The sequence below is a fragment of the Myxine glutinosa genome, chromosome 7 (genome assembly GCF_964187855.1).
Source record: "Myxine glutinosa chromosome 7, kmMyxGlut1.1, whole genome shotgun sequence".
Lineage (NCBI taxonomy): Eukaryota > Metazoa > Chordata > Myxini > Myxiniformes > Myxinidae > Myxine > Myxine glutinosa.
The window spans coordinates 111,653,272-111,680,186 of NC_136267.1; the positions used below are offsets into that span (position 1 = coordinate 111,653,272).

The window sequence follows — 26,915 nt, forward strand, 5'->3', positions numbered from 1 at the left end:
GAGGTGTTTATTCTAAAAGACTGGTAAGATGTAAAAATGTTACAAGTTTTAGTTAGCCTTTCAACTGGAAGGGAAGAACGTGAGAGAACAGAAAGTTTCTAGGTATTTCCTAATGTAGAATATTCTCACAATTGCAAGCAGTTTGCGGAGCGAGGGTCTTTCGTGAAAAATTTCTCTGAGGATATAGAAATGCAAAGGAAAGCTGAAGGGAGAAGGAGAAGAACAGCCTGTCAAGAGTTTTTGTTTTACTTTTAAAAATAAACTTAAGTTTGGAGTTCACCTACCTGCCGGTTTTAAAAGTTTTTTTAATTTAAAAAATTTTTTTTGAGCCTACCTGCTGGTCAAGTAAACAACTTCATAGTCTCAATCACTCTTTCCACATGCTTCTTTCTTCTGTCACCAAGCAGGGTTTGTCTTTAGTAACTAGTTATGTTTAGTTGATTAATTTTTTTTTCCCTGATAATTTTCTCAAAGACAGCTGTTAATTTTCATGGTCACAAATTAAGGCAAAAAAACATTGGATTCAACAGTCGTGCATGTCAAATAAAGCTCTTGCTGCCAGAACGCAGTAGCCTTTGCTTCATTCAATGCCAGCAAAGCATTTCTCAGGATGTCCATTTCTGGAGGTACCTAACTTCATACTGTCATTCTGCCACACACAATGAGCATATCTTCCTACGCGCTGTTGCACTCATGGTGTGCCCCTCTCTCTGTGAACTTCTCGACTGCTGAGAGTGTTCCCACAAGTCGTATCTCACTGCATAAGCAAGAATGGGGTGGGGGAATTGGTGCCACAGCTGCAGACAGACACGGCCCTGTCTTGGTAGATTGAGTGAGGGAACGCTTGCAATTGTGCCGCACGCCTCATTACTCCGAGACATGCCGCCGTCTCTGTATTAGCATCACAAAAGCAGCGAGGATGACGGCAGTGTCTGAACTTTTCGAACACAATAATTGTGGTAGAGCGATCGCAGTCTGTAGTTCTCTTGCACACCCGTCTCCCTCCTTCTTTCCCACCCTTCCTGTCCAGTTACCAGGCCCATTGGCTTGTACCACACCGCATATCCCCCTCAGATCGATGAGACTTGTAGCAGCCAAGGTCAGGCTGTCCGCAGCACTTTTTGTGCCTCTGTCACTTTGGAAAATTCCCTATGCTGAGATCTCTATGTTCTCTTTTAGCCTTTACTGTTATTTTTGTTGCTATCTTGGAGTTCTGGAGACGATGCATTATTGATAATGATTTATCGATTCTCCATGCTTGAGTTGCACTTTGTTGCAAATTAGTTCTTATTAACGTTTAGGTGATGCATCTCCTGGGGGGAAATAAAAGGTTAGAAATGCCCTGCTTGTGTAACACTGGGTCATCACAGCTGTTTGTGTTGAATGAATATGCTGAAGAATATCTACCTTAGGACTTTGTAGCCATACTTTTGATAATTTCCCCGGATTCACAACATCATTATTTTCTCAAAATGTTGTGTAGTTAGTAATAGCATAGTGCACTGCGGTAGCAGGTACCGGTTTATCCTACAGGTTAGAATAGGGTTTGTGAATTGTGCTGTGCATGTTGGAATGCCACACACTTGCAGAGGTATTTTATTCTTTTTTGTAATGAGTACATAACACCGGATATATTCTGCAGAACATTATTCTCAGAGGCATTTTACGGTAAATGATACAGGAGTATAAAACCTGGTGTTGGCCTAATGGTTAGGGTGGCAGGCTTGGGATCCTAAGGTCCTGAGTTCGAATCCCATTCATTTGTTGCATCAATACCAGGTGGGGTTGACTCGGCCTGTCATCCTTCCGAGGTCGGCGAAATGAGTGTATTTCTTTGGTTTGCAAGGTTGGTGGCAAGATTTGCACTCTGGTCACCGTAAAAACACCTCATTCCATAGCACACACAGTGGTGTGTGTCGGGATGGTGCTGAGGAGTTATCCAAGGATGCAGCGACGTGCTGATCCAGTGTACACTCCTATATATATATATATATATATATATATATATTATACAGTTGTGGCCAAAAATATTGGCACCCTTGTGCACTTTTTTCAAATAACTCACAATTTTCTATAAAAATAAATTTAAATTTACAAAAGTATTTAGTCTCCACAATTCTTTATTTCACTGTTAATATTGCAGAACCTTTGTTTTTGATTCAGAACTTAATATATCCTTTTAAATCAGAAAATAAAAAGAAATGGCATTGACAAAATTATTGACACCCGAGACTTCATATTTGGTAGCACAGACTTTGGACAAAATAACTGCAGTCAAGTGCTTCCTATTATATAGCCATGAATGAGCTTCCTACACCTCTCCACTGGCAGTTTGGCCCACTCTTCTTGTGCAAACTGCTCCAGTTCTCCCATATTTGAAGGCTGCCTTCTCCCAAATGCTGGTTTCAGATCTCCCCACAGGTGTTCAATGGGATTTAGATCTGGACTTATTGCTGGTCACTTCAGCACACTCCAGCGTTTTGCCTTGAACCATTCCTGGTTGCTTTTTGAAGGGTATTTAGGGTCATTGTCCTGCTGCAAGACCCATGACCTTTGATGGAGACCCAGCTTTCTGATACTGGGTTGGACATTTGCTCCAAATTGCGTTGGTAATCTCCTGATTTCATGATGCTATGCATACCTTCAAGGCACCCAGTGCCAGAGGCAGCACAGCACCCCAAAACTTCACTGAACCTTCTCCATGTTTGACTGTAGGGAAAGTGTTCTTTTCTGTGAAGGCTTCATTTTGTTTTCTGTAAACATAGAGATGATGTGCTTTACCAAAAAGCTCTAATTTGGTCTCATCTGTCCACAGGACATTCTCCCAGAAGGATTTTGGCTTGTTCAGGTGTGTTTTGGCAAACTGCAGTCGGGCTTTCTTATGGCTCTCTCTCAGCAGTGGGCTCCTACCATAGAACCCCCTTTCATTGAGTTGGCGACAGATGGTGTGATTTGAAACTGTTGTACCTTATGTCTGAATGTCAACTTGAATCTGTTTGGCAGTTGATTGAGGTGCTTTCTCCACCTTTCAAACAATCCTTCGCTGCAATCTTCAATGAAGTTTTCTCTTGCGGCCCCGGCCAGGGAGGTTGGCTACAGTGCCATGGGCCTTAAAGTTCCTGATGACATTGCGTACAGTGGACACAGGAATATCAAGGTCTCTTTAGATGGACTTGTAGCCTTGGGATTGTCCATGCTTGGCTACAATCATCTGTCTGACCTCCTCAGACAATTCTCTGGTTTTCTTTCTTTTCTCCATGCTCATTGCGGTACACACAGTGACACAAAACAGCAGAATGACTCCTTTTGTCCATTCAAACTGGTTGAATGAATGATTTGTATGTTGCAGGCACCTGCAACTCACCACAGGTGAGTTCAACTCCAAAGTAAAGGAAAATCACCTGCTTGAAATTTAATTATTTCGAACAACTTCTAAAAGGTGCCAATGTTATTGTCCGGGCCATTTTAGGATTTCTGTGTGGAATAAGCCAAGATTTAGTAATTTTTTCAGCTTTTTTGTTTTGTTCCCCTGCAAACCAAAGAAATACATTTGTGGATACCAAAAAATTTTTTAATTTCAACAATTTTCTGGAAGAAATGGTGCATTATTTGAAAAAAGTGCAAGGGTGCCAATATTGTTGTCTTGTATAGATACAGGAGTTGCAGCAGTCCATTATAGTTGGGCGGACATGTGAAAGACATGTTCATTTCTGGATGCAGTTTCTGCATGCAGAAAGCATGCAAATGGGCATATAGGGGTTTTCAGGTATGCTGATTTCAAATATGGTCGGAAACAAATGATCCAACAACAACAAAAAAATTAAATATTCACATTAATAATCTGGACAATAATTCTTATTTCCATGATATTGTTGCGTCTACCCTGTAGTGAAGACCTCAGGGTGACAAATGACAAAAACGAGCTTTAACTCCGAGGCGTACGAGCCGAATCGTCAGCGGTTCCTCTGTATGGCGCACAAGGGAAACGGAGGTCTCATGGTCTTAGTTGATCGGACGGACGTGATGGGGGTTTATCCGAAACCACAAACAAATAAACGCACAAGACAATAAATTGAAAATGCAACAATTAAGATTTAATGAAATTAATGCAGGCAATAAAAATGAATGCATGGTACTAAACTGGAATTCCTAAATGAGGGACCCTCCACTCAGACACAAAAACAGACAGGGGAATGATTAAAGTAAATAAAATAAAACCCCACTTTTTTCCGGCACTCAGCTCTGGTCTCGGCGAGGGTTTGGTGGCGTCATAGGTCCCGCGTCTCTGCGTTGGAAAACGCATTGGAAAACTTCGTTTGCGCGAAGTCGGGCCAGCCGCCGGAACAAGGCAAACAGGCAAGAGTTCCTCCCTTGGTCCTTCTCGATCGGCTGCACCGAGCTCCGACCGCCCCCTACTTCCCAGGATCACACAGGAACCAGCCGCAGCCGAGAGCCACAAGTAACAGCATCCGCTCGCCGCGACCGTCCGCCACGCAGCCAGTACCAGAGAGAGGGATAAATGGCGGTCCCTTTACTTGTTCTTCCTCCGTTCTCGAAGGTTCCCCCTGACGTCACGCTCGCTCCAATCACCGAGCGCCGTCGAATCGTCCCAACCAATTGTCCTTCGGGGCGTGGCCTCACGACCATTCTTAATGCCCATCGAGAACGTTCGGCTGGGCGGGGTCGTAATGTCTGGGTACTGTCGGCGATTATGGTGGTTGTGGCAATGTGCCGATTGCATGGCTGGCCAAGTGAATGTGATTAGAACAAAGGGAAAGATCACAGGGCAATTACACACTGGGGATTAATCTTAACCCTACCTAATTAGCATAGCTCCACCCCTTGTATGGAGACACACACACGCTTACATGGACATTCGGCCTAACGGGTTCCCTACTTATTTACATGAAGGTTCTTCTTCTTCGTTGCGACATTCGGGGCACGCTAATCTATACAATTCTATCTGGACTAAGGTATTTCATTACCTACCCCCACCCACGTAATAATATATTTTGCAAGAACTTGTGCAGTACATAAGTTGCATGCAACATGTTTGCTGGTCTGTTGAAACTGATCCCTGAAATTAAATTACACAATGTATTCATAACTATAAATGTATAACAATAAGTTTAGTAAATATTCTGGTTAGGATTAGTAACATGCGCAAGTCAGACGAAATGTAATAGCATTTTTAAATGGCCACAAATATTCTTAGATATTCCAGAGATATTATGTAATGTAGACTTTGATTTTACCTTGAATTCCATTTATGAGCTGAACTATTTTAAGAAGGTGCATAACTTACAGATTGTGTTTAAATAAAGGCATATACAGCAACTAATATTTATTTATTCCAACAAATTACACTTCAAGTACAGTTGTTACATCAAATTATTTAAGTGTGCAATATCAAGAATAAATTTGGTCAGTATCACTGCAAAACAGACATGTACTCATCAAAATTTATATTTAAAAAAAATGTATTCAAATAATATGACAAAATAGGCTCAAATATGTGTATTCATCAGTATATTTCAGGACTTGTTTCCTTCCGACCCTTTTTGAAATATACAGTCACGTGAAAAAGTAAGTACACCCCATGTAAAGTTTTGACTTTTTCAACATACCGCTATTTGATCTTAATTTCAACAATATTGATAGACTAGCCGAAACCCGTGGAACATCCACGGAAGGGAGGATGTGGTGTATGGATAGAGTGTACCATTATGGATGGCATAGGGGATTTGCTTGTCCGAGTAAGAGTTAGGAAGAAAGATGAGAATGAAGAGTGCGTATATGCACAACGATCGCCGACACCGGCACAAATGCATGCTCTGTATTGTCCACTCAGTGGTGGCACTCAGTAGAGCGCATACCTCCGCCAGGTGGACATTTTATGATTCGTATCCACTGATAGGCTGGATCTGGATCCGACATGAACCAAAATCGAATCAGCTTGTTCTTGTCATCTAAACAACTCATTTAACCAACTCGTACACAACTTTTTGAAATATGCTATATATCGTTTTAGGGCCCCATCTCTCAATGGTCATGAATCGCTTAATAAATTAAAAATTCCCGTATCCGGATCCGGATTCGAATCTTCACCAAAATTGAATCAATTCATCCTCGTCATATACCTAACCTGGTCACCAAGTTTCGTCCGAATCCATCCACAACTTTTTGAGATATCCTGTTCATAGACAAACAGACAGGCGGGGGTGAAAACACAACCTCCATCCACCTTTGGTGGTGGAGGGAAAGAAAGCGCGCCAAATGGTAAACCTTTTATAGACCTCCTTTTTGTGGCTCTCTAATGATCGATCCCCTCCGAACCCCCACCCTTACCCTACTCTGTTTCCTTCTCACCCCTTTGATCCTCCATCACAGATTACCCTAAAATACACGCCCTAAAATGAAAGATCCTTTTTATAATCTCCGACACTCCATCCCTTGGCACAGCCGTTACCTGGCACTCCGGCACGCACACTGCAGCACTGTTAGCCTGTTCATGGCCATGCCCGTGGAACATCCACGGAAGGGAGGATGTGGTGTATGGATAGAGTGTACCATTATGGATGGCATAGGGGCTTTCCTTGTCCGAGTAAGAGTTAGGAAGAAAGATGAGAATGAAGAGTGCATATATGAACAACGTATTTATTGCAATCTACTTAAATGACAACGCTACGATATACTTTTGAAAAATGAATGGATTCGTAATAGGAATCGGCACAGCGCCATTCTGGGAGTGTTACGTCTCGCCACCTGCTACACCTCTCTGAGTTACGAGGATTTATGCAACGCACCCCGAGTATCGCAACGTCACTCCATTTAACTTTATTAAAATGACGATAAAGACGTTTCCTTATATATCCTAATTTAAAATGTTCAAGGGAATAAAAAGACCATTTGGTTCACACCAGCCATGTTCACACCACTCGACTGTCCAATCAGCGGACGGCTCGCATCGCCTTCGCCCAGCAGACGCCAATACGATGGCGTCGTAAGATGGCGTCGTATCGGCCGTTAATCGTATGCTTTTTGGCCCCAAAGTCGACTAATTCAGATTTTTAGAGTGTGGCTGTACGTGATAAACAAAGAGCGCGGTTCGTAGATCGTAAATGCATTAGTGCCGTGGGCATCGGGTCACTGGGTGCGGCGTAAAAGGGATAACAAAGTCGAGTCCTTACGGTATTATTATATAGATAAAGGTGATATAATATAACAAATATCATGAAACATTTACATTTTGTAGTCCATTGCATAATTTAAATAAACATAAATGCAAATTTAACATGTGGAAAAAGTACTAAAAGTAAGTCAGTAAAAGTAAGTAAGTATGTAAAAAACTAAAAGTAAGGAAATAAGTACAAAATGTAAGTAAGTAAGTACCCCCCTGCCCCCCCCCCCCCCTTACAAAATGGAGAAGATTGTCATGGGGACCGCAAGGCTAACCCCCGCTCTAGCAGGGAAAATGGCCTTAAAATGCATGTTGTGTTGTTGTTTGGCTTGGGCCCCTTAGTTCCAGTGAAGGAAAATCTTTGCGCTACAGCAGACAATGACATTCTAGAAGATTGTGTGCTTCCGACTTTGTGGCAACAGTTTGGGGAAGGCCCTTTCCTGTTTCAGACATGTACTCATCAAAATTTATATTGAAAAAATGCCCCTGTGCACAAAGCGAAGTCCATACAGAAATGGTTTGTCGAGATGGGTGTGGAAGAACTTGATTGGCCTTCACAGAGCCCTGACCTCAACCCAATCGAACACCTTTTGGATGAATTGGAACGCCGACTGCGAGCCAGGCCTAATTGCCCAACATCAGTGCCCGACCTCACGAATGCTCTTGTGGCTGAATGGAAGCAAATCCCCACAGCAATGTTCCAACATCTAGTGGAAAGCCTTCCCAGAAAAGTGGAGGCTGTCGTAGCAGCAATGGGGGGACCAACTCCATATTAATGCCCATGAATTTGGAATGAGATGTTCGACGAGCACATACGGGTGTAATGTTCGGGTGTCCACATCCTTTTGACAACACACACACACACACACACACACACACACACACACACACACACACGTAATATTCCTTAAACAGTTTTCCTTAATCGGTCGTGCTTTTGCTATGATGGCAGTGATGCTATTTTATGTAGACTAGGGACATTGTATCCTTTATAATTTCATATTCATTTCCAATTCAATTCAAATTTAAAGTTTCAAACAATGATTCGACAACAATCGGGCCTGTTTCAGAGTTGGATTATAGCCTCACTTCAATTCCCCAATTGTAGGATTTCACGAGTCCTTTTTGATTTGAAAATGAAACTGACATCACAGTTATTGTGAATTTGGTGGACACGAAGCGTTATGCCACACATATTTTGCCACACATTGCACATTTCAAGGAATTTTAGAAAATGTAAAAAACCACACCAGGAGACATACTAGACATCAAGCATTCCATTTAATTACAATTTTAATCATCAATGCATATTTTTATTTAAAGACAATAAAATAAAAATTGACAAAGTGAGAATGTAACATTTTATTTCGAAAATATACCATTTTTTTGTCTTGTTTACTCGACCATTGCAAATCTAAGTGCATGATATAATGTGAAAATCAGGTTTTTGCAGGTCCTCAAGACTATTTGCTACAACATAAAACCAGAAGTGTCTTTTCATTGTTCATTTTTTTTAATTGAGGGCATTTTATTTAATCTGTGTAAAAGTGTACCCAGTATTGTAACCATGCACATATATATATATATATATATATATATATATATATATATATATATATATATATATATTGTTGCGAATATGGAATTTGGCCTCCATATCCGCTTGTAAATATTCCCCTATTTTCTCCAATACTCCCCAACTTTCCCCAATCCCCCATTCCCTAGTCCCATTGCATGTAAATAACAATCAGTAGAGCCGACCTTCCCCTTATTCCCCCATTAAATGTCGTGCCCAGGTCCACCGCACCACACGTAGACAACTTTCGGACATCTTCCTAGTTATTCTTATTCTATGTCAGTTAAGGCCTCGTTTCCATTAATTATGACTCTTCGTTGCACCAGAATGTGATTATATGGCATCAGTAGTGAGTTTAGGACCTTTCCCATACCTCCTCCCATCTTCTTCCCCAAACAACAACAATAACAACAACTACAACAACAATTACAACTACAACTACGACTACAACAACAGAGGGGCGGGGAGTGTGCGTCCTCACACCGGCTCGGTTACCCGCCATGACCATGCGCTCCACGGCGTTACCCCGAAGGGGCTGGCTGTCAGCTCCTCGTCAGGGGCGGAGCCAGTAACCCCCCCACGCACCCAATGAGAAGCAACGTGCCGATTCCATCTGGGGCGGAGCTAACGAGCCGAGGGCGTGTCACTCCCCGCCGGATATACGCGGCCCCGCGCCGGATGTGACGTCAGATGCGCCTCAGCTTGGAGAGAGAAGCCACCGCCACCCCCAGCGCGACGATACCTCCCCGCATCTTTGGACCGGACCGGACCGTACTGTACCCTGCCCCGAGCCCAGGAGGACCTGGAGCCATCGATACCCGCTTTCCTGTCATCAACCCCCGTGTGAGTCAGCCGTTGTCCCGTTTGTCTGTCGTCTGTCCGGGGTTAATATAAGAGTGTGTCTAAGTGCCTGTCTTTCTGTGATTATACCTCTAGCCCTTGTAATCTGACCTTTCCGTACGAATATAATCTCCTCCGGAGGTCTTGAGAATTGAAGCATTGGTGTCGTATTGTGTTATTGTAATCCAGCCGGGTGTCTTCTTTTTCTTATTGAGCCAGCATCGCGCGACTAGTCAACGTTCGGGCACAATCGGGTAACTTGTGCAGACGTGGTCATACCATAAAACCGCTCGGTAAATAACCTCCAAGCCACGTCTGTAACAATATATATATACACAGTGAAACCTTGACTTACGAGTTTAATTCGTTCTGTGACCGAGCCCGTAACTCAATTTGCTCGTTTCTCAAATTAAATTTCCCCATTAAAATGAATTGAAATGCTATTAATCCGTTCCAGCCCCCAAAAACCACACCAATTTTTTTTGAAATATATATATATAAATATCTTGCGCTTTATATTTCACCTGTATGCAGCATACAAGTTGGCAGGATGGCCTGGACTGGAGGTACGCACACTTGACTCTAAACTGTCCAGCCTGGGTTTGAATCCCGACCCAGCTATAACCTGTCATGTCGGTGTTTCACAGGCAGGGTGATTCATCAATGTGTGTATCGCTAAACTGGGCGCCCCGTTTGCGTCCCATTAGTTGTTGGATGTTAAGGATCTCACCGTGTCTTCCACAAAGAGAAGGCGAGCTATCGCCGGCACTCTGAACAAGTTGTGGCCTGGCATGCTCTTCTCCTCTGCCGTTATATACGTCCTCCTCGGCATCTTTTTCCAGAAGAGCCCTGTCTCGTCACAGTTGAAGATTTGCTGGGGGATGTATCCTTCGGCTTCTATCAGTTCGGCAAAAGTTATAATACAATCTTCAGCTGCCTTCACATCCGAGCTTGCTGCCTCACCATGCCTGACGACAGAGTGAATGCCGGTCCTCTTCTTAAAATTATCAAACCATCCCCGACTGGCTTTGAATGACTCTTCCGATGCCTCGTCCGTTGATGTTCCCGCCGTCTGCTGCACCAAATCCCCGTAAATGTCTCGTGCCTTCTCACAGATGATGCTCTCGGTCACGGTATCTCCTGCGAGCTGCTTCTCCGTCAACCACACAAACAACAACTTCTCCATCTCTTCATGGACAGAGGTCCGGAGCTTTGAAATAATCTTAACGCCCTTGGCTGGCGTTATAGCCTTTATCGACTCCTTCTGCTTCAAAATCGTACATATCGTAGAAGTACTACGATCGTACTGCCTCGCCAAGTCGACAACACGCACACCTCGCTCATGTTTTTCGACGATTACGTGTTTTATATCCAAGCTCGCTCGCTCGTAACTCAGATCTCGGCTCGCATCACAAAGCAAAAAATCGACCGAGCCACGGCTCGTATCTCGGAAAACTCGTAAGTTGGTGCACTCGTAAGTCAAGGTTTCACTGTGTATATATATATATATATATATATATATATATATCTATATATATATATATATATATATATATATATATATATATATATATATATATATATATACACACACACAGACTTGGCATTTAATATGGAATATATATTTTTTCTTGACTTGGGTTTACTTTCTGAACTCAGTATATCAATCTGGTGAGTTTCTTTTACCCTTCGGTGATGTCTTTGTTGAAATAACCATGTCACTGATTGTCTTTCGCAGCAAGAAGTCAATAACAGGATTATATCACAGGTGGCGTGACAAAATGTAAGGACAGGGACATTTGACGATTGGCTTCACAATCAGGTATATAAGGGTTGTTGCGTTCTGTGTTAGTGGAAAACAACTGCTGCACGTCTACAAAAGTTATTGCCGCTTCCTCTGGAGATGGTCCGTCAACTTGACAATGCTGTTTGTCATGGAGTGGTGGCTTTACGAAATTCTGGCATGAAACAGCGTGCTATTGCTCGGCAGTATGGCATCACTCAAGGTCAGGTGTCAAAGATCCTGAAACGAAATGCTCAGAGGGGTGTCCCTACTCCAATACCGAGACCAGGACGTCCACGCAGAACCACAACGAGAGATGATCGCCAGCTGCACCGGTTAGTTTGCAATGGCCATACCAAGTCAGCTTATCGGCTTAGGGCTGAGTGGCAGCAACTGACAAATGTGCCTGTATCCAGAAGGCTAGTCAACCAACGACTTGTTCAAACAGGCTATCGTGCCAGGCGTCCCCTGAGAAAGCAACGCCTGACCAGACAACACAGCCAGCGCCGATTGCAGTGGGCCAGAGAGCACCGTCAATGGCAGCCAGGACACTGGAATCACGTGACCTTCAGTGACCAGTCTAGATTTCTGGTCTATCGTCAAGATGGCCGCGCCCGAGTGCGCAGACAAGTGCATAAAGCCCACAACGAAGATTGTATAGTGCCAAGAGTCCAAGCTGGAGGTGGTGGGGTGACCGTTTGGGCTGCTTTTCATGCAGGGGGCAAAACTGACCTGGTTGTTCTGAATGGAAACCTGAACCAGTTCAAGTACAGGGTCATTCTGGAAGAAACATTGCTTCCATTTGCTCGTGCAGCCTTTCGAGGAAATCTTTGTCTTCCAAGATGACAATGCACGGCCTCATCGTGCTCGCATGATCCAACACTTTCTTGCTGACCGTGGTGTAGAGCATATGGAGTGGCCTGCCATGTCCCCGGATATGAATCCGATAGAGAACTTGTGGGCAGAATTAACGCGTCAAATCAACAACTTGGACCAGCAGCCTACCTCTGTGCGTGAATTGCAGCAGACTATTGTCACTGCATGGCAAGCGATTCCTGTCCAAACCTTGGCAAATCTCGTGAACAGCATGCCTCGACGTGTACGTGCTCTCCTGAATGCTCGTGGGGGTTACACGAAGTACTGAACTGTAATTTTATTGTCCGTAATCCCAGCCATAATTTAGCTTTTGTTTTTGTTGAAATTTTTTTTGGCTAATGTGCAAAATAAAGAGATACTTCTGGAAAACGTACAGACGTTTAACACAGTACTGTCCGTGAATTGAGTTCGATATCAGTTTACATCACTTTCAAGGTTCAATTTATTTGCTTCGAAATGTCAAATGTGGTTTTTGTTTCTTTTAAAGGTCACATTAACAAAATCTAGAATAATTTCAACATAATTCCAATGAACTTTTGGTTCTAAGTCATCTTGAAAAGTAAGTTCACCCCCACAAAAAAATATTCCATATAAATGGCAAGTCTGTTTTATATATATATACACACTGCACCACAATATTACTCCATTTAGGTGTATACTTGCACACTGAAGGGATCGTCTGAGTTTTATACATTATAGCCTGCACTCCACCCCCTCCATCTCCCCCAAACCCATTCCTGCCCAACTAGGCATATCTGAACCTTGCGAAGCAGCACTTGGAAACGATACGAAAAGAACCTGGACGTATAGAAGTGCGGGAACTTCAAAAGATGGTCAGTATGCCTGCATTGGTTTTTCATTCTAATAATTTTTGAGGTGTTACATTTAAAAAAGCAAACCCATCAGGTACCGCCCCTAAAAATTGTGATGGTCATGATATCATCTGCGTGATGTAATCAAAGGCAAGGTTGTCTCAGCACGCAACTGATAATGGCCGCACAACTTGCTTCAGACTCGTCAGAAAGTGAATTTAATGAAGATCTTTCTGATCAAGAATCCTCTGATAGTGAAAATCATTATAAAAATTACACTCAGCAAAAATATCCTTGAGATGACGTAGCGTCGTAGCGGGTCACGTGGGTAATCAAATCGCTGTTTTTTTGTGGGGGGGAGGGGGGTCAATCGCGCGTAAAAGGACACCCATAAACATTAATATCTTCCTTCTAAGATATTTGTTCAAAAAAATAACAACTATTAAGTGCTAAGTGAAGCAATATCTATTAATTAAACCAAACATTATTTTCTGTGTCTGTGGCCCTTTATACTAGAACTCTGTAGGCCAGTGCCAGAATGTTTTGAGTCGGTAAAGAAACCTGACAGCGAACCTGACAAATTGACTTGATTTTATGAATTTTGTTGTTGGTCTTTATTCTTGATACAGTAATTTTTATTTCTTCAGCATTTCATTTTCTTTTTCTTTCACCTGTTTTCAACCTTATTAAGTCATTTTCTTATCCAGTGAACTTCCTGCTAAGTACAAAACACAGTTTGAGTTCAAGGAAATGTTTTTGCTGCGCAAAACTAACATTGATGGATGCGCTCATATTTGTGTCCTTGCAGGTGGCAAGAGTGTTCTACTACCTGTGTGTCATTGCTCTGCAGTACTTGGCTCCGACAATCCTTATCCTCAATGTCACGTTCCTTCTCAAATCATTGGGTGTGTTACCAACTCTCTTTGTTTCCTCTTTCTCTCTATTGCTATTTCATGCTCATGATTTGTAATTCAGGTAATGAAGAATATTGTCATGCGAACAACCCCCACCCAAGGGTGCTTACTCACTGGTTGGTATGAACTGACCATGCTGAAGTGAATGCTTCAACGACTGACCAAGCACTAGGCCAGTTTGTTAGACGCGAAACACGAGCAGTTGTGTGCCATGTCGTTATTAATCCCTGCAGGAGTTTCCAATGAACAAGCTGAATTGTTGGCGTGGGAAAGATTACAGGAACACACACAGACACAGACACACACACAGACACACACACAGACACACACACAGACACACACACAGACACACACACAGACACACACACAGACACACACACAGACACACACACAGACACACACACAGACACACACACAGACACACACACAGACACACACACAGACACACACACAGACACACACACAGACACACACACACAGACACACACACACAGACACACACACAGACACACAGACACAGACACACAGACACAGACACACACACAGACACACACACAGACACACACACAGACACACACACAGACACACACACAGACACACACAGAGACACACACACAGACACACACACAGACACACACACAGACACACACACAGACACACACACACACACACAGACACACACACGTCTTGAGGAAATACAGGTAATTTAATGGGCACAAGACAACTAATACGGAAACAATCCCAGACGAATACACCATTGATCACAATAATTTCATACAAGTAATGAAACCAACCCCCTAAAGCACCGAACCCACACACACGAGGGCACAATGAACTGGGTGAATGTGAAAGATAAAGGAGACAGAATGAATGCAGCACTCGGCACCCAGGCAGGTGGAAATGCAGTTCACGCTACCACAAGCAGGTGCAGAGAGGTTGAAGGAGAGATAACAGAGGCTGCCAGTCTCTTTCTCTCTTGCTCTTATGGTGAGACACACACACACACACACACACACACACACACACACACACAGGCCTGTGTCACTGCCTTTATTGGCTGGGCCCCCTCTTTTTTCCCAAGGCGTCGACACAGGGTGCCCTTATGCATAGCTTCCCCCCCCCCCCCCCCATAGATGTCAGAGGGAGTGCTTCTTCCTCTTCTCCCATGATATGCAAGGGGAGAAACGTGGCGCTATGTACACTGTGAGCTGCAAAGTGGTTGTATAGATTTTAGGGCCACCTATATCACCTCCCTCTCCCCCTCTCCCTCCAGTTCAACACAATAGACACGCGACAGAACATTCTTATCTTCTCGACACCTAAATAGACCAGGCCCGTCTATCACATAGGCTGTACGTCAGAAAAACTTCTCCCTAAACAAAAATACTTGATACAGGTTCAAAAATCCTATACACTACACATGACAAACACAATGGTTGTAAGGCCTTAAATTCTAACTACGGACTCCAAATTCATAAATGTAACATTATGTGGAATAAATGTGACTTATTTTCTGGTCAAGTTGCTCAGGTAAGTTTGCTGTGTTTCAAAAGCATTTCATGGAAAAAAAAAAAAGTATCTTGTAAAAATGTATTTTATTTCCTTGAGGTTTTGCTCCTTCTACCTCTTCTGGCATTTTTTTATTTCAACCTTTTAACACCTCATGAAATTAGTTATTAATGCAGCACGTAGCACTTGGAGGCAGAGTCTTTTGTGTGATGTAAGCTCGACGTGATAGAGTAATGAATGTATGTATTTTGCAATGAGTTAGATACTGAGAGTTCATAAACCGAAAAACTAATCATCATCATCATCATCATCGTCGTCGTCGTCGTCATCATCATCATCATCATCATCATCATCATCATCATCATCCCTTTCTTGGTGACGTCTGACCAGCTTCTTCGGCATCTAAACTCCTGTGTTGTGCTTTTAGTTTTCTCTTCACTAATAGTTCATCGTTTCTTTGCCTCCTGCTGGCCGTAAACTGTCGTTTCTCCCACTACTTCTGTGCACAATCGTTTGAACCCAAATGCCTGAATGAAAATCGTTTTTGGCCGATGCGTTCTTGAACATAACCTCGTTCTTAGGTGGTGATTCGTGGGGGCTTTACCCAGAACCCCTTGCAGCAGATGTGCCTGTTATCACAGCAACAGTGGGTGACATCACACCAGAAATTGCTGTATTTCACGGTTTGCAGGAGGTGTTTTCACCTCTGTTTTTCCGTGGGATTTTGTCCTACCTCACTTGGTGGTTGTGCATATGTTGGTTTGTCACGAGTTTGTATGGACTATTCTACCACAAGTATCTGCTTACAGCTTAAACGTGCATTCTTAGCAACTTATTTACATTTCTGCAACACATTTTGAAGACGCACTAAGCTCCTTCGTCCTGATTTCTTATTTTTCTTCTCGCGGAGTAATCCATTTCGTCGTCTTCCACGTGCAGCACGTGTCTGTGAGTAGCATTATTTGCCGGGGGCGGCTAAACCACTGATGCAACGCCCCCTGTAGGTTAGGGCAAGAATTTGTAATTAGTTCAGGGTGCCGGCGATAGCTCACCTACTCTTCGCGAAGGACGCCGTGGGATCTTTAACGTCTGCCAACAAATGCTAAGGGATGGGACGCCAGTTTAATGTCGATCTCAGGGACGGCACACACATTGATGAATCACCCTGACTGTGAGACACTGGAACCGTTTGTAGCTGGGCCAAGATTCAAAACCAGCTTAGCGTGCGTACCCCTCGGCCATCTTGCCAGCTCTGAGTAATCGTTTTCATCCTAAGTCACTGATGGTGGGGAGGGGGTGTTGGGGAGGGGGGTTAGGAGGGGTGGGTGGGGGTTTAAAAATATAGCTATGGATTATTTAGCTGATGCAGAAATTAAGCCATACACACATTTACATTGTCCACAGCCAATAAGTGTTTGTTGACTTGTACTTTTGTAATAATTTATTTTTTGGCATTTGCTGACTTCATTTCCCCCAAGAGAATTCGTGTGAGAGTACTTGTCTGGTAAAAATTTAAATCTATGTCAAACCATGACGACGTAGCCCTTGCGCAAAGCTCCTCCCCTGATAGACTTCAGAAGGATGGTGCTTCTTCCTCTTCTCCCACGATATGCAAGGGAAAACGAACCACGATTTATTTTTAATTTAATCTGCACACGCCATTTTCCGCTAGATTGTGTGAGAACCAGGTTGATTTTGTTAAAATGTGAACGTTGAATGATGCATGCCTAGTTCGTTGTAAAATGATGTTTGCTTGTTTTGTTTTGTTTTGAAAAAAATTGTGGATTTTAATATATTATCCCATCTGCACATGGCATCATCTGTTTACTATGTGGGATTAAATTTGGTGTGGGATTGGTTTTCTTTGAGCACTTTTTGTTGCCTTCAACATCGACACTTTCTTACGCCGAATGTATTCACCAAGCATTCCTTCAAGTGTACATTTGTATGCTGGGAAATCCAAGGCAGTGGTAATGGTCTGTTTACTCAAAGTGACAAAACAGAGCGACGTCTATAACGGAAATATCCTTAAAACACACTCGATGTAACGACTTGTATATTTGTCAATCAAAATCTATTTGCCAATCGAAATAATCGACTCTTTAATTTGAAAACTGTGCTGGACTAATTCAACAGGTCTTTCAGAACCAAAATTTCTTGCACCTCAAACGATCTTTTCCTGTATTGGCCTCCCAGCATGCCCTTTCCCAAAGGGACAGAAGAGGCTCTTGTAATCGGTCTGTGTCGGAGTTTGTGCCCTCACACACATCTTTGTAAAAATAAATTATTCATTCTCAGATCTACTGTAATCTATATATATATATATATACCCAGTGAGGCTCTGTATAATTAAAGACTCATCCTTTATTAGTCCCCAATCGGTTTCAATGGAGGGGACTATAGGTTTGCTCTCCGTTTGTCCGTTCCACCTGTGATTTTCCAGACGTTTTTCCCGTACCCTTCAACATATTCAACTGAAACTTGGTACATAGCATCATTATGATAAGTTACAGAATAAGTTTGAGTTTTGGGGCGTTTCGCCATTTTTTCACGGAGGTATGCCCTTTTTGGACTTAGAAAATCTCGTGTTGTACCGGTTAGTTTTCCAGACTTTCCCCCCTTACCCTTTAACATACTGTATTCAACTGATACTTCATACAGGCCCTTATTATGATAAATTACAGTAACAAGTTCGACTTTCATGGCGTTTCATCAGTTTTTAAAATTTGTTATGGCTTTACTATGTAAAATTACACATCAAGTTATAGTTTCAGAGTGTTTTGTTTGTTTATAACAGACTTGGATTTTGAAAAATATCTTCTGTGTATGAGACGAACATACAGCATATTATATTATCTATATTTAAATAGCCGAACTGTTTGGACTGTGTATTAGTAAATCGGTGGGTAGAACGTCGAAGGACTGCTTTACACCCATTGGCTGGACAGCTGGCCTGACTCCATCCCACTCCTACGTTTTGATTACCAGCCACATACACTGTCACAATACCTCACTTGAATCTTTGCCACTTAGCTAACCTAAAAATGGTGTAAATATTGTGAAACTGCGACTTATTATGTTGCTTTGCATACCTAAAACAATTTGGCCACCTGTATAGGACTCACAATTGCTAAGTGCTTGGAACAAGAACATTCATTGGGACCGGTAGGCAGGGCCAATTAAGTTTCTTGTAGGCCCTAGGCACTTATGTTTCATTGGCCTTTTTGGTGGGTGCATTTTTATGGGTGTATCAATTGCAATGGGTAGATGAGTGATCAAAATTATCTTGAATACCATGATAAAGCATACAATACAACAACAACAACAACAACAACAACAACAACAGCCATTTTAAGGCCATTTTCCCTGCAAGAGCGGGGGTTAGCCTTGCGGTCCCCAAGACAATGTTCTCAATTTTGCCCTATTTTCTGCATCTCCCCTTGTTAACCCCCTTGCCCGCATTTCTTCTTCGACCATCATCTTTAGCCAAGTCTTTCTCGGTCTTCCCCGTCCTCTACTTCCTTCGACATTCATTTCCATCACTCTTCTCAACCAGTCACTTTCATCCTTCCTCAACACATGACCAAACCATCTCAACCTGTTTCTCTTCACAGCATCCATCACAGGTTCTATTCCAATCATCTTTCGCAATTCATCATTTGTCTTCCTCTCTCTCAACGATACTCCACGCATCCACCGAACCATTCGCATTTCCACCCTTTCCAGCCTTCGTTGCTGCTCTACGTTCATTACCCATGTCTCACTCCCATAAATCATAACACTTCTCACACATGCAGCATACACCTTTCCCTTCAGCTTCAACGACACTCCCCTCCTTGTCAGCACGCCACTCAGTTCCCGAAACTTCTTCCATGCACATCTCACTCGAGCAACCGTTGCCGAGTCTGATCCACCTTCTCCATTCAGCATGTCTCCTAGGTAACAATGTTTTCACACCTTCCAGCTTCACGCCGTCTCCAAGATCCAACTCAACATTTCTTCCATCTGCAGCTCCCTCTGTGCACACCTTACACTTGAATGTAGCTGCCACACTGGTTAATGGCCCTCTCAAACCACTACATTTTTGATGAACCCACTCAGCGCACATTGTACATTGAATGGAATTCACTCCGACACCATTCCTGCACACAGCACACGGCCACTTCCCAGTTCTTTCCACCTCACCACATGCTTTACCACTTGCCATCACCTTCGTTTTTCCGATATTCACCTTCAGACCTTTTGTCTCCATACATTCCTTCCACTTGTTCATCTTCTCCTTCAGTCCATCCATACTTTCTGCAATCAACACCAGATCATCTGCATACAACAACTCCCACGGTAAACCCTCCTTTATGTTCTGAGCCAGCACCTCCATCACAGCTACAAATAGTAGTGGTCTTAGTACCGACCCCTGATGCACTCCCACCTTCATCTCAAACTCACCACTGTTCCCGTCCTTCGTCCTTACAGCTGTGCGCGCTCTTTTGTACATTGCCATCACTACTCTGATCAACCATTCCTCCACTCCTAACTTCCTCAATGCCCATGTCACTACTTCACGTGGAACCCTATCAAATGCTTTCTCCAGATCAACAAACCCAAGAAACAACTTCTTCGTCTTCTCCATATACTTCTCCTGCAACTGCCTCACAATGAAAAGCACGTGTGTCGTTCTTCTTCCTGGCATAAATCCAAACTGCATTTCGTCAATCTTCACTTTCTTCTTTATCCTCCTCTCCAACACCCTTTCCAATACCTTCATTCCATGCTCCAATAACTTTATCGCTCGATACGAGCCACAGTCCAGAGGGTCACCTTTCCCCTTGTATAGAGGGACGAGGGTACTCAGTTCCCAATCCACTGGAATGCGGCCTTCTTTCACCACCAGATTGCAGATCTCTGTCATTCTCTTCACACCCCAATTTCCCGCTGCCTTCAACATATCTCCCACAACTGCCGTCGGCCCTCCCGCTTTTCTACACTTCAGTGCTTTTATCGCTTCCTCAACTTCCTTCTCAGTTATCTTCTCTGCCGGTCCTAAAACTGGGTTACTCTCTATGTTGCCATCCCATTCATTCTCTGCATTCAACAGTATTTCCATACATCTCTTCCATCTGCCTTTAATTCCATCTGGGTCCACAACGATTTTTCCCACTTCATCCTTCAAGCAACTCACCTCCATCACATCACACCTCTCTTTCGCTATCTGCTTTGCAATCCTGAATACCGCTCTCTGACCCTCTTCCGAATCCAAGCGTTCTCCGAACATTTTCCTACATGCCTCCTGTGCCTTTGCTACCTCTTTCTTTGCAGCCTTCTTGGCTGCCTTATAACTTTCATGCTCTGCCTTTTCTGCCCCCATACCCTTCGCCTTCTGCCACTCCTTGAACTTCTTCCTCTTCTTGTCAATCTTCTTTCCAACTTCATCATCCCACCACCATGTTTCCGAGTGCCTCGGTGGTCCTTTTGTCCATCCACATACCTCACCAACGGCTCCCAACAGACTATCTTTCATTGACATCCAACCACTTTCAAGCTCAACCACATCATCCTCTACCATACTCAGCCTCTCTTTTAATGCCCCCCTCACTGTCACCTCTTTCAACCTCCACACCTTCATTCTCGGTTGGTACTTCACCCGCCGAGCTCTCCTCGCACCTTTCACCCTTATGTCGCAGACAACCAAGTGGTGCTGTGAAACAGCCTCCTCCCCCGGGATCACCTTTGTGTCCCGGAGGTGCCCCCATCTCACCTACGCACCAGCAGGTAGTCAACGATTGTCGTCGACCCACCTGACGTGTATGTAACAAGCTTATTATCCTCTTTCTGGAACTGAGTATTACAAATCAACAAATCAGCTCCATCAGCAAACTCCAAAATCCTTTCACCTTCTCCATTTCTCACACCATATCCGTAACCCCCATGAACTCCCTCAAAACCGTCCATACTCCTTCCCACATGTCCATTTAGGTCTCCTCCGACCACAACAACTTCCTCATCTTTCACGTTTTCCATCAGCTTCTCTATAGCACACCAGAACTTGTCCTTTTCATCGCTCCGACCAACCTGCGGAGCATATCCCGAGATGCTGTTCACCAAGAGCTTTCCAATCATCATTTTCACCATCATCAACCTTTCACTCACTCTAGTCACACTCATCACACTGTCTCCAAACTCCTCAGAAAACAGGACACCAACACCATTCACGCCCTCCGGGCACCCTTGCCACACAAACTTGTATTTCTGTCCCTGCCTACCCTTCACCATTCTCACACCACTTCCCTTCCATCTCGTCTCTTGCACACAACATATGTCCACTCTTCTTCTGACCAATACTTCCACCACTTCTCCTGATCTCCCTGTCATTGTCCCTACATTCCATGTCCCAAACCTCAGAAACCGATCTCCACTTCGGGCTGTACCCTGCCCACATGTAGTCGTAATTGTCATGGTTCTCTTTTTGAGGCAATGTTTTTATGGCCGGATGCCCTTCCCGACGCCAACCCCTTTAGTCGCCTCTTACGACACGCAGGGATACGGTGTACCTCTTCTAAACCGGGGTACACACCGGTCAAATAAAGGTCAAATAAAGCATACGATAAGGCATACATAAACGACCACAAAGAATGCCAAACGATTAAAGCATTACAGAGAGGTATTTAATCGCAAGATAATAGCCTACCAAGTGTTCATACCTGTAGAATGCGCGAATACTCAAGGGAAAGTTATTGATGTTGTTGCCTATCCTCCACAGATGGGTTATGATGTGGGGAGGTGGCTTGCTAGGTTTGTTGCATAATCATTTTATCATATATTTTTGATCGGGAATTGCGAGTGATTAATTGATATGGTTTAAATCTCGTGGCGATAAGCGAGGCTGGTACAACTCGTTCTCGGTAAGTAAAAATGAACTTTTACTTTGGATCCAATTAATGAATTAACAAGGACCATGATGCAAAATTTCCGGGACGTTCAACATTATGCAGTTTAAACAACATCTATCTTCGTAAGATAATAAAGAATCTTGGGAACCAATTGTAAAAGGGAGTGTCTTTTTCAAAGCTAAAGCTGTTAAAATAAAACAGGTTCCGATCAAGCATTGGACCAAAACACTTGTCTTCCCTTGCACTATTCTATTGAGAATGAGATTGTGTGAAAAACAATTTGAAGATGTTATTGCTGATTTTGCAATGAAAATTTTTTGAAAAAGTCATCTCTGGAGTTGGTTTATTGCACTTTATGAAAAAAAAAACGATTGACATGATTCTGCCTCTTTGTGTATATACACCATGCCTATCCTTGATATATATATATATATATATATATATATATATATATATATATATACATATATACAGTCACGTGAAAAAGTAAGTACACCCCATGTAAAGTTTTGACTTTTTCAACATATTTCAGGAGAGGGGGAGGGGAGAAGAGGGGGGAGGGGAGAAGAGGGGGGAGGGGAGAAGAGGGGGGAGGGGGAGGGGAGGGGAATGGGGGGGGGAGGGAGAAGAGGGGGGGAGGGAGAAGAGGGGGAGAGGGAGAAGAGGGGGGGAGGGAGAAGAGGGGGGGAGGATGAGGGGTGGGAAGGGGGGGAGGCGAGGGGGAGGGGGAGGGGGGGAAGTGGACGGAGTAGGGGGAGGGGAAAAATGGAGGGGGAGGGGGAAAAGGGAGGAGAAGGGGAGGGGGAGGGGAGGGCCAGTCAACAATGACGTTGCAGTTCTCATGGTCGGAGAGCAGCACAACAATTGCGACATCGTCCTGCATCTTCGGAACAGCACAAAGCGGATTTTGGAGACTCACCGATCCTGTGACGCTCTCCAGTACCGGCGTTGCCGTGCGGGGGAAGGGAGACCCATACATTCCCAACCCGTACATTCGCCCTCTCGACTCAAGCTCACTCGGACAAAAGCTTCGCACAAATTACACCGTGAAGGCCCAATGGCCATGTCTATGCCACAAATCAAGTACGTGAGCGAGTCGGGCGCACTGAATTGAAAATATATAGAACGCTCATACTCCGTGAAAAGTGAAGCCGCCGTGTCGCCATCTTGGTTAGCACGACTCCACCAACTCGCTTCGTGGATCTCGTTTGTTTCGAACGTGTGAATTACGTGTGAACGCGTAACTGTGAGTTTATGGCGGCAAGGAACATCACGTGATCGCTCTGACCGACTCAGCGCGCTGCTCTGCCACCTGCTCAGATTCCGTGTATAATATTCCTCACTGAAATGCGCTGAGGTAAACATGAATAAAAAATATGGATCTCGTAAAGATGAAAGAAAAAAAAAACCTATGTGGTGTGAATGGCAATGTTCCTCAGTGAAATGTGAAAAAACGCAATCGCTTTTCGCTCTGAAATACGTGCGAACGCGTAACTGAGTTTATGGCGGCAAAGAACATCACATGATCGCTCTGAGCGAATCAGCGCGCTGCTCTGCCACCGCCTCAGATTCCGTGCATAATATTCCTCGCTGAAATGCAGAGGTAAAAATATGGTTAAAAAAATATTATGAAATAATTTTTTTTAGGTCGGCCATGTTCTTCCCAGGCTCAATGGCCATGTCGATGCCAAATATCAAGCACGTGAGCCTCTGCGTTTAGGAGTCTATCGGTAACATTACACACACACACACAAACTGTGTTTTATATATATAGATATGTATATGTATATGTATGTATATATATACAGACTTGGCATTTAATATGGAATATTTTTTTTGTGGGGGTGAACTTCCTTTTCAAGATGTCTTAGAACCAAAAGTTCATTGGAATTATGTTGAAATTATTCTAGATTTTGTTAATGTGACCTTTAAAAGAAACAAAAACCACATTTGACATTTCGAAATAAATAAATTGATCCTTGAAAGTGATGTAAACTGATATCGAACTCAATTCATGGACAGTACTGTGTTAAACCTCTGTACGTTTTCCAGAAGTATCTCTTTATTTTGCACATTAGCCAAATTTCTTTTTAACAAAAACCAAAGTTAAATTACGAATGGGATTACGGACAGTAAAATTACAGTTCAGTACTTCGTGTAACCCCCATGAGCATTCAGGACAGCACGTACACGTTGAGGCATGCTGTTCATGAGATTTGCCAAGGTTTGGACAGGACTCGCTTGCCATGCAGTGACAATAGCCTGCTGCCATTCACGCACAGAGGTCGGCTGCTGGTCCAAGTGGTCGATTTGACGCGTTAATTCTGCCCAAAAGTTCTCTATCGGATTCATATCCGGGGACATGGCAGGCCACTCCATATGCTCTACACCACGGTCAGCAAGAAAGTGTTGGATCATGCGAGCACGATGAGGCCGTGCATTGTCATCTTGGAAGACAGTTTCCTCGAAAGGCTGCACGAGCAAATGGAGGCAATGTTTCTTCCAGAATGGCCCTGTACTTGAACTGGTTCAGGTTTCCATTCAGAACAACCAGGTCAGTTTTGCCCCCTGCATGAAAAGCAGCCCAAACGGTCACCCCACCACCTCCAGCTTGGACTCTTGGCACTATACAATCTTTGTTGTAGGCTTCATGCACTTGTCTGCGCACTCGGACATGGCCATCTTGACGATAGACCAGAAATCTAGACTCGTCACTGAAGATCACGTGATTCCCATGTCCTGGCTGCCATTGACGGTGCTCTCTGGCCCACTGCAATCGGCGCTGGCGGTGTCGTCTGGTCAGGCGTGGCTTTCTCAGGGGACGCCTGGCACAATAGCCTGCTTGAACCAGTCGTTGGTTGACTAGCCTTCTGGATACAGGCATATTTGTCAGTTGCTGCCACTCAGCCCTAAGCCGATTAGCTGTCTTGGTACAGCCATTGCGGACTAACCGGTGCAGCTGGCGATCATCCCTCCTTGTGGTTCTGCGGGACCTCCTGGCCTCGATATTGGAGTAGGGACACCCCTCTGAACATTTTGTTTCAGGATCTTTGACACCTGACCTTGAGTGATGCCATACTGCCGAGTAATAGCACGCTGTTTCATGCCGTAATTTCGTTAAGCCACCACTCCATGACAAACAGCATTGTCGAGTTGACGGACCATCTCCAGAGGAAGCGGCAATAACTTTTGGAGACGTGCAGCAGTTGTTTTCCACTAATACAGAACGCAACAACCCTTGTTTACCCGACTGTGAAGCCAATCATCAAATGCACCTGTCCGTACATTTTGCCACGCCACCTGTGATATAATCCTGTTGTTGACTTCTTGCTGTGACAGACAATCAGTGACATGGTTCTTTTAACAAATAAATCACCAAAGTGTAAAAGAAACTCACCAGATTGATATACTGAGTGAAGAAAGTAAACCCAAGTCAAGAAAAAAAATAATTCCATATTAAATGCCAAGTCTGTGTGTGTGTGTGTGTGTGTGTGTGTGTGTGTGTGTGTGTGTGTGTGTATATATATATATATATATATATATATATATATATATATATATATATATATATATATAACACAGTTTGTGTGTGTGTGTGTGTAATGTTACCGATAGACTCCTAAACGGAGAGACTTTCGTGCTTGATATGTGGCATAGACATGGCCATTGAGCCTGGGACGAACATGGCCGAACTCAAAATATTTGACGATCCATATTTTTTATTCATATTTACCTCAGCGCATTTCAGCGCACGGAATCAGAGCAGGTGGGCGCTGATTCGCTCAGAGCGATCACGTGATGACGCTATGAACGATATGAACGATATGACGCAATGAACGCTATGACGCTATGAAAAAAAAAATCGCTATGACGCTCAGAGCTCGCTCAGAGCGATCACGTGATGATGCTATGAACGATATGACGCTATGACAAAAAAAATCGCTCTGACGCTATGAAATGCTATGAACGATATGACGCTATGAACGCTATGACGTTATGACACTATGAAAAAAAAAATCGCTATGAACGCTATGATGCTATGAACGATATGACGCTATGAACTCTATGACGCTATGAACACTATGACGCTATGAAAAAAAAAAATCGCTGAAACGCTATGATGCTATGGAAAAAAAAAATTGCTCGCTTTGCCAAGGGGCTCGCTCCCCCCCCCCCCCCGTTCCCCTCCCTTCCCCTTCCCCCTCCCCCTCCCCTGCCCTGCCCGGCTACGCCGGGTACTTCTGCTAGTATATATATATATTGTTGTGGATATGAGAATTGTGTTTTTTTTGTTGTGTAATAAATTGTAAAATATCACCCTTCTTCCTCCAGTTGTTGTGTATAAAGGTCAAAGGGCGTCCCTTAGTTAGGTCATATACCATCACGTAGCCAAATCATAGATTTCCTCCTTGTTGGTAGTTATTTCCTTATTCTGTGTATTAAGTTAAGGCTCTGTTTCCAACTAGTTAACACTGCATTGCATCAAATTCAAACAAGGTAGATTCCCTGCACATCCCCCCTTTCGTCAATTGCCAACT

At 43.6% G+C, this 26,915-nt stretch overlaps 1 protein-coding gene across 4 annotated transcripts in view; it reads left to right on the forward strand.

Annotated features, from left to right (window-relative positions):
* TMEM161B (transmembrane protein 161B) overlaps window positions 1-26,915 on the forward strand; it is a 69,416-nt gene that overhangs the window by 15,012 nt on the left and 27,489 nt on the right. For 2 of the 4 annotated variants that reach the window (XM_068123040.2, XM_078782138.1), the window contains 3 exons: window positions 13,005-13,088; window positions 13,876-13,972; window positions 16,072-17,349. In XM_068123040.2, the coding sequence (XP_067979141.2) occupies window positions 13,005-13,088; window positions 13,876-13,972; window positions 16,072-16,304 (414 nt within the window). In that variant the 3' untranslated portion in view covers window positions 16,305-17,349. Of the gene's footprint in view, window positions 1-13,004; window positions 13,089-13,875; window positions 13,973-16,071; window positions 17,350-26,915 lie in introns of those variants that run through there. The other 2 variants (XM_068123043.2, XM_068123041.2) reach the window with 2 other exon arrangements.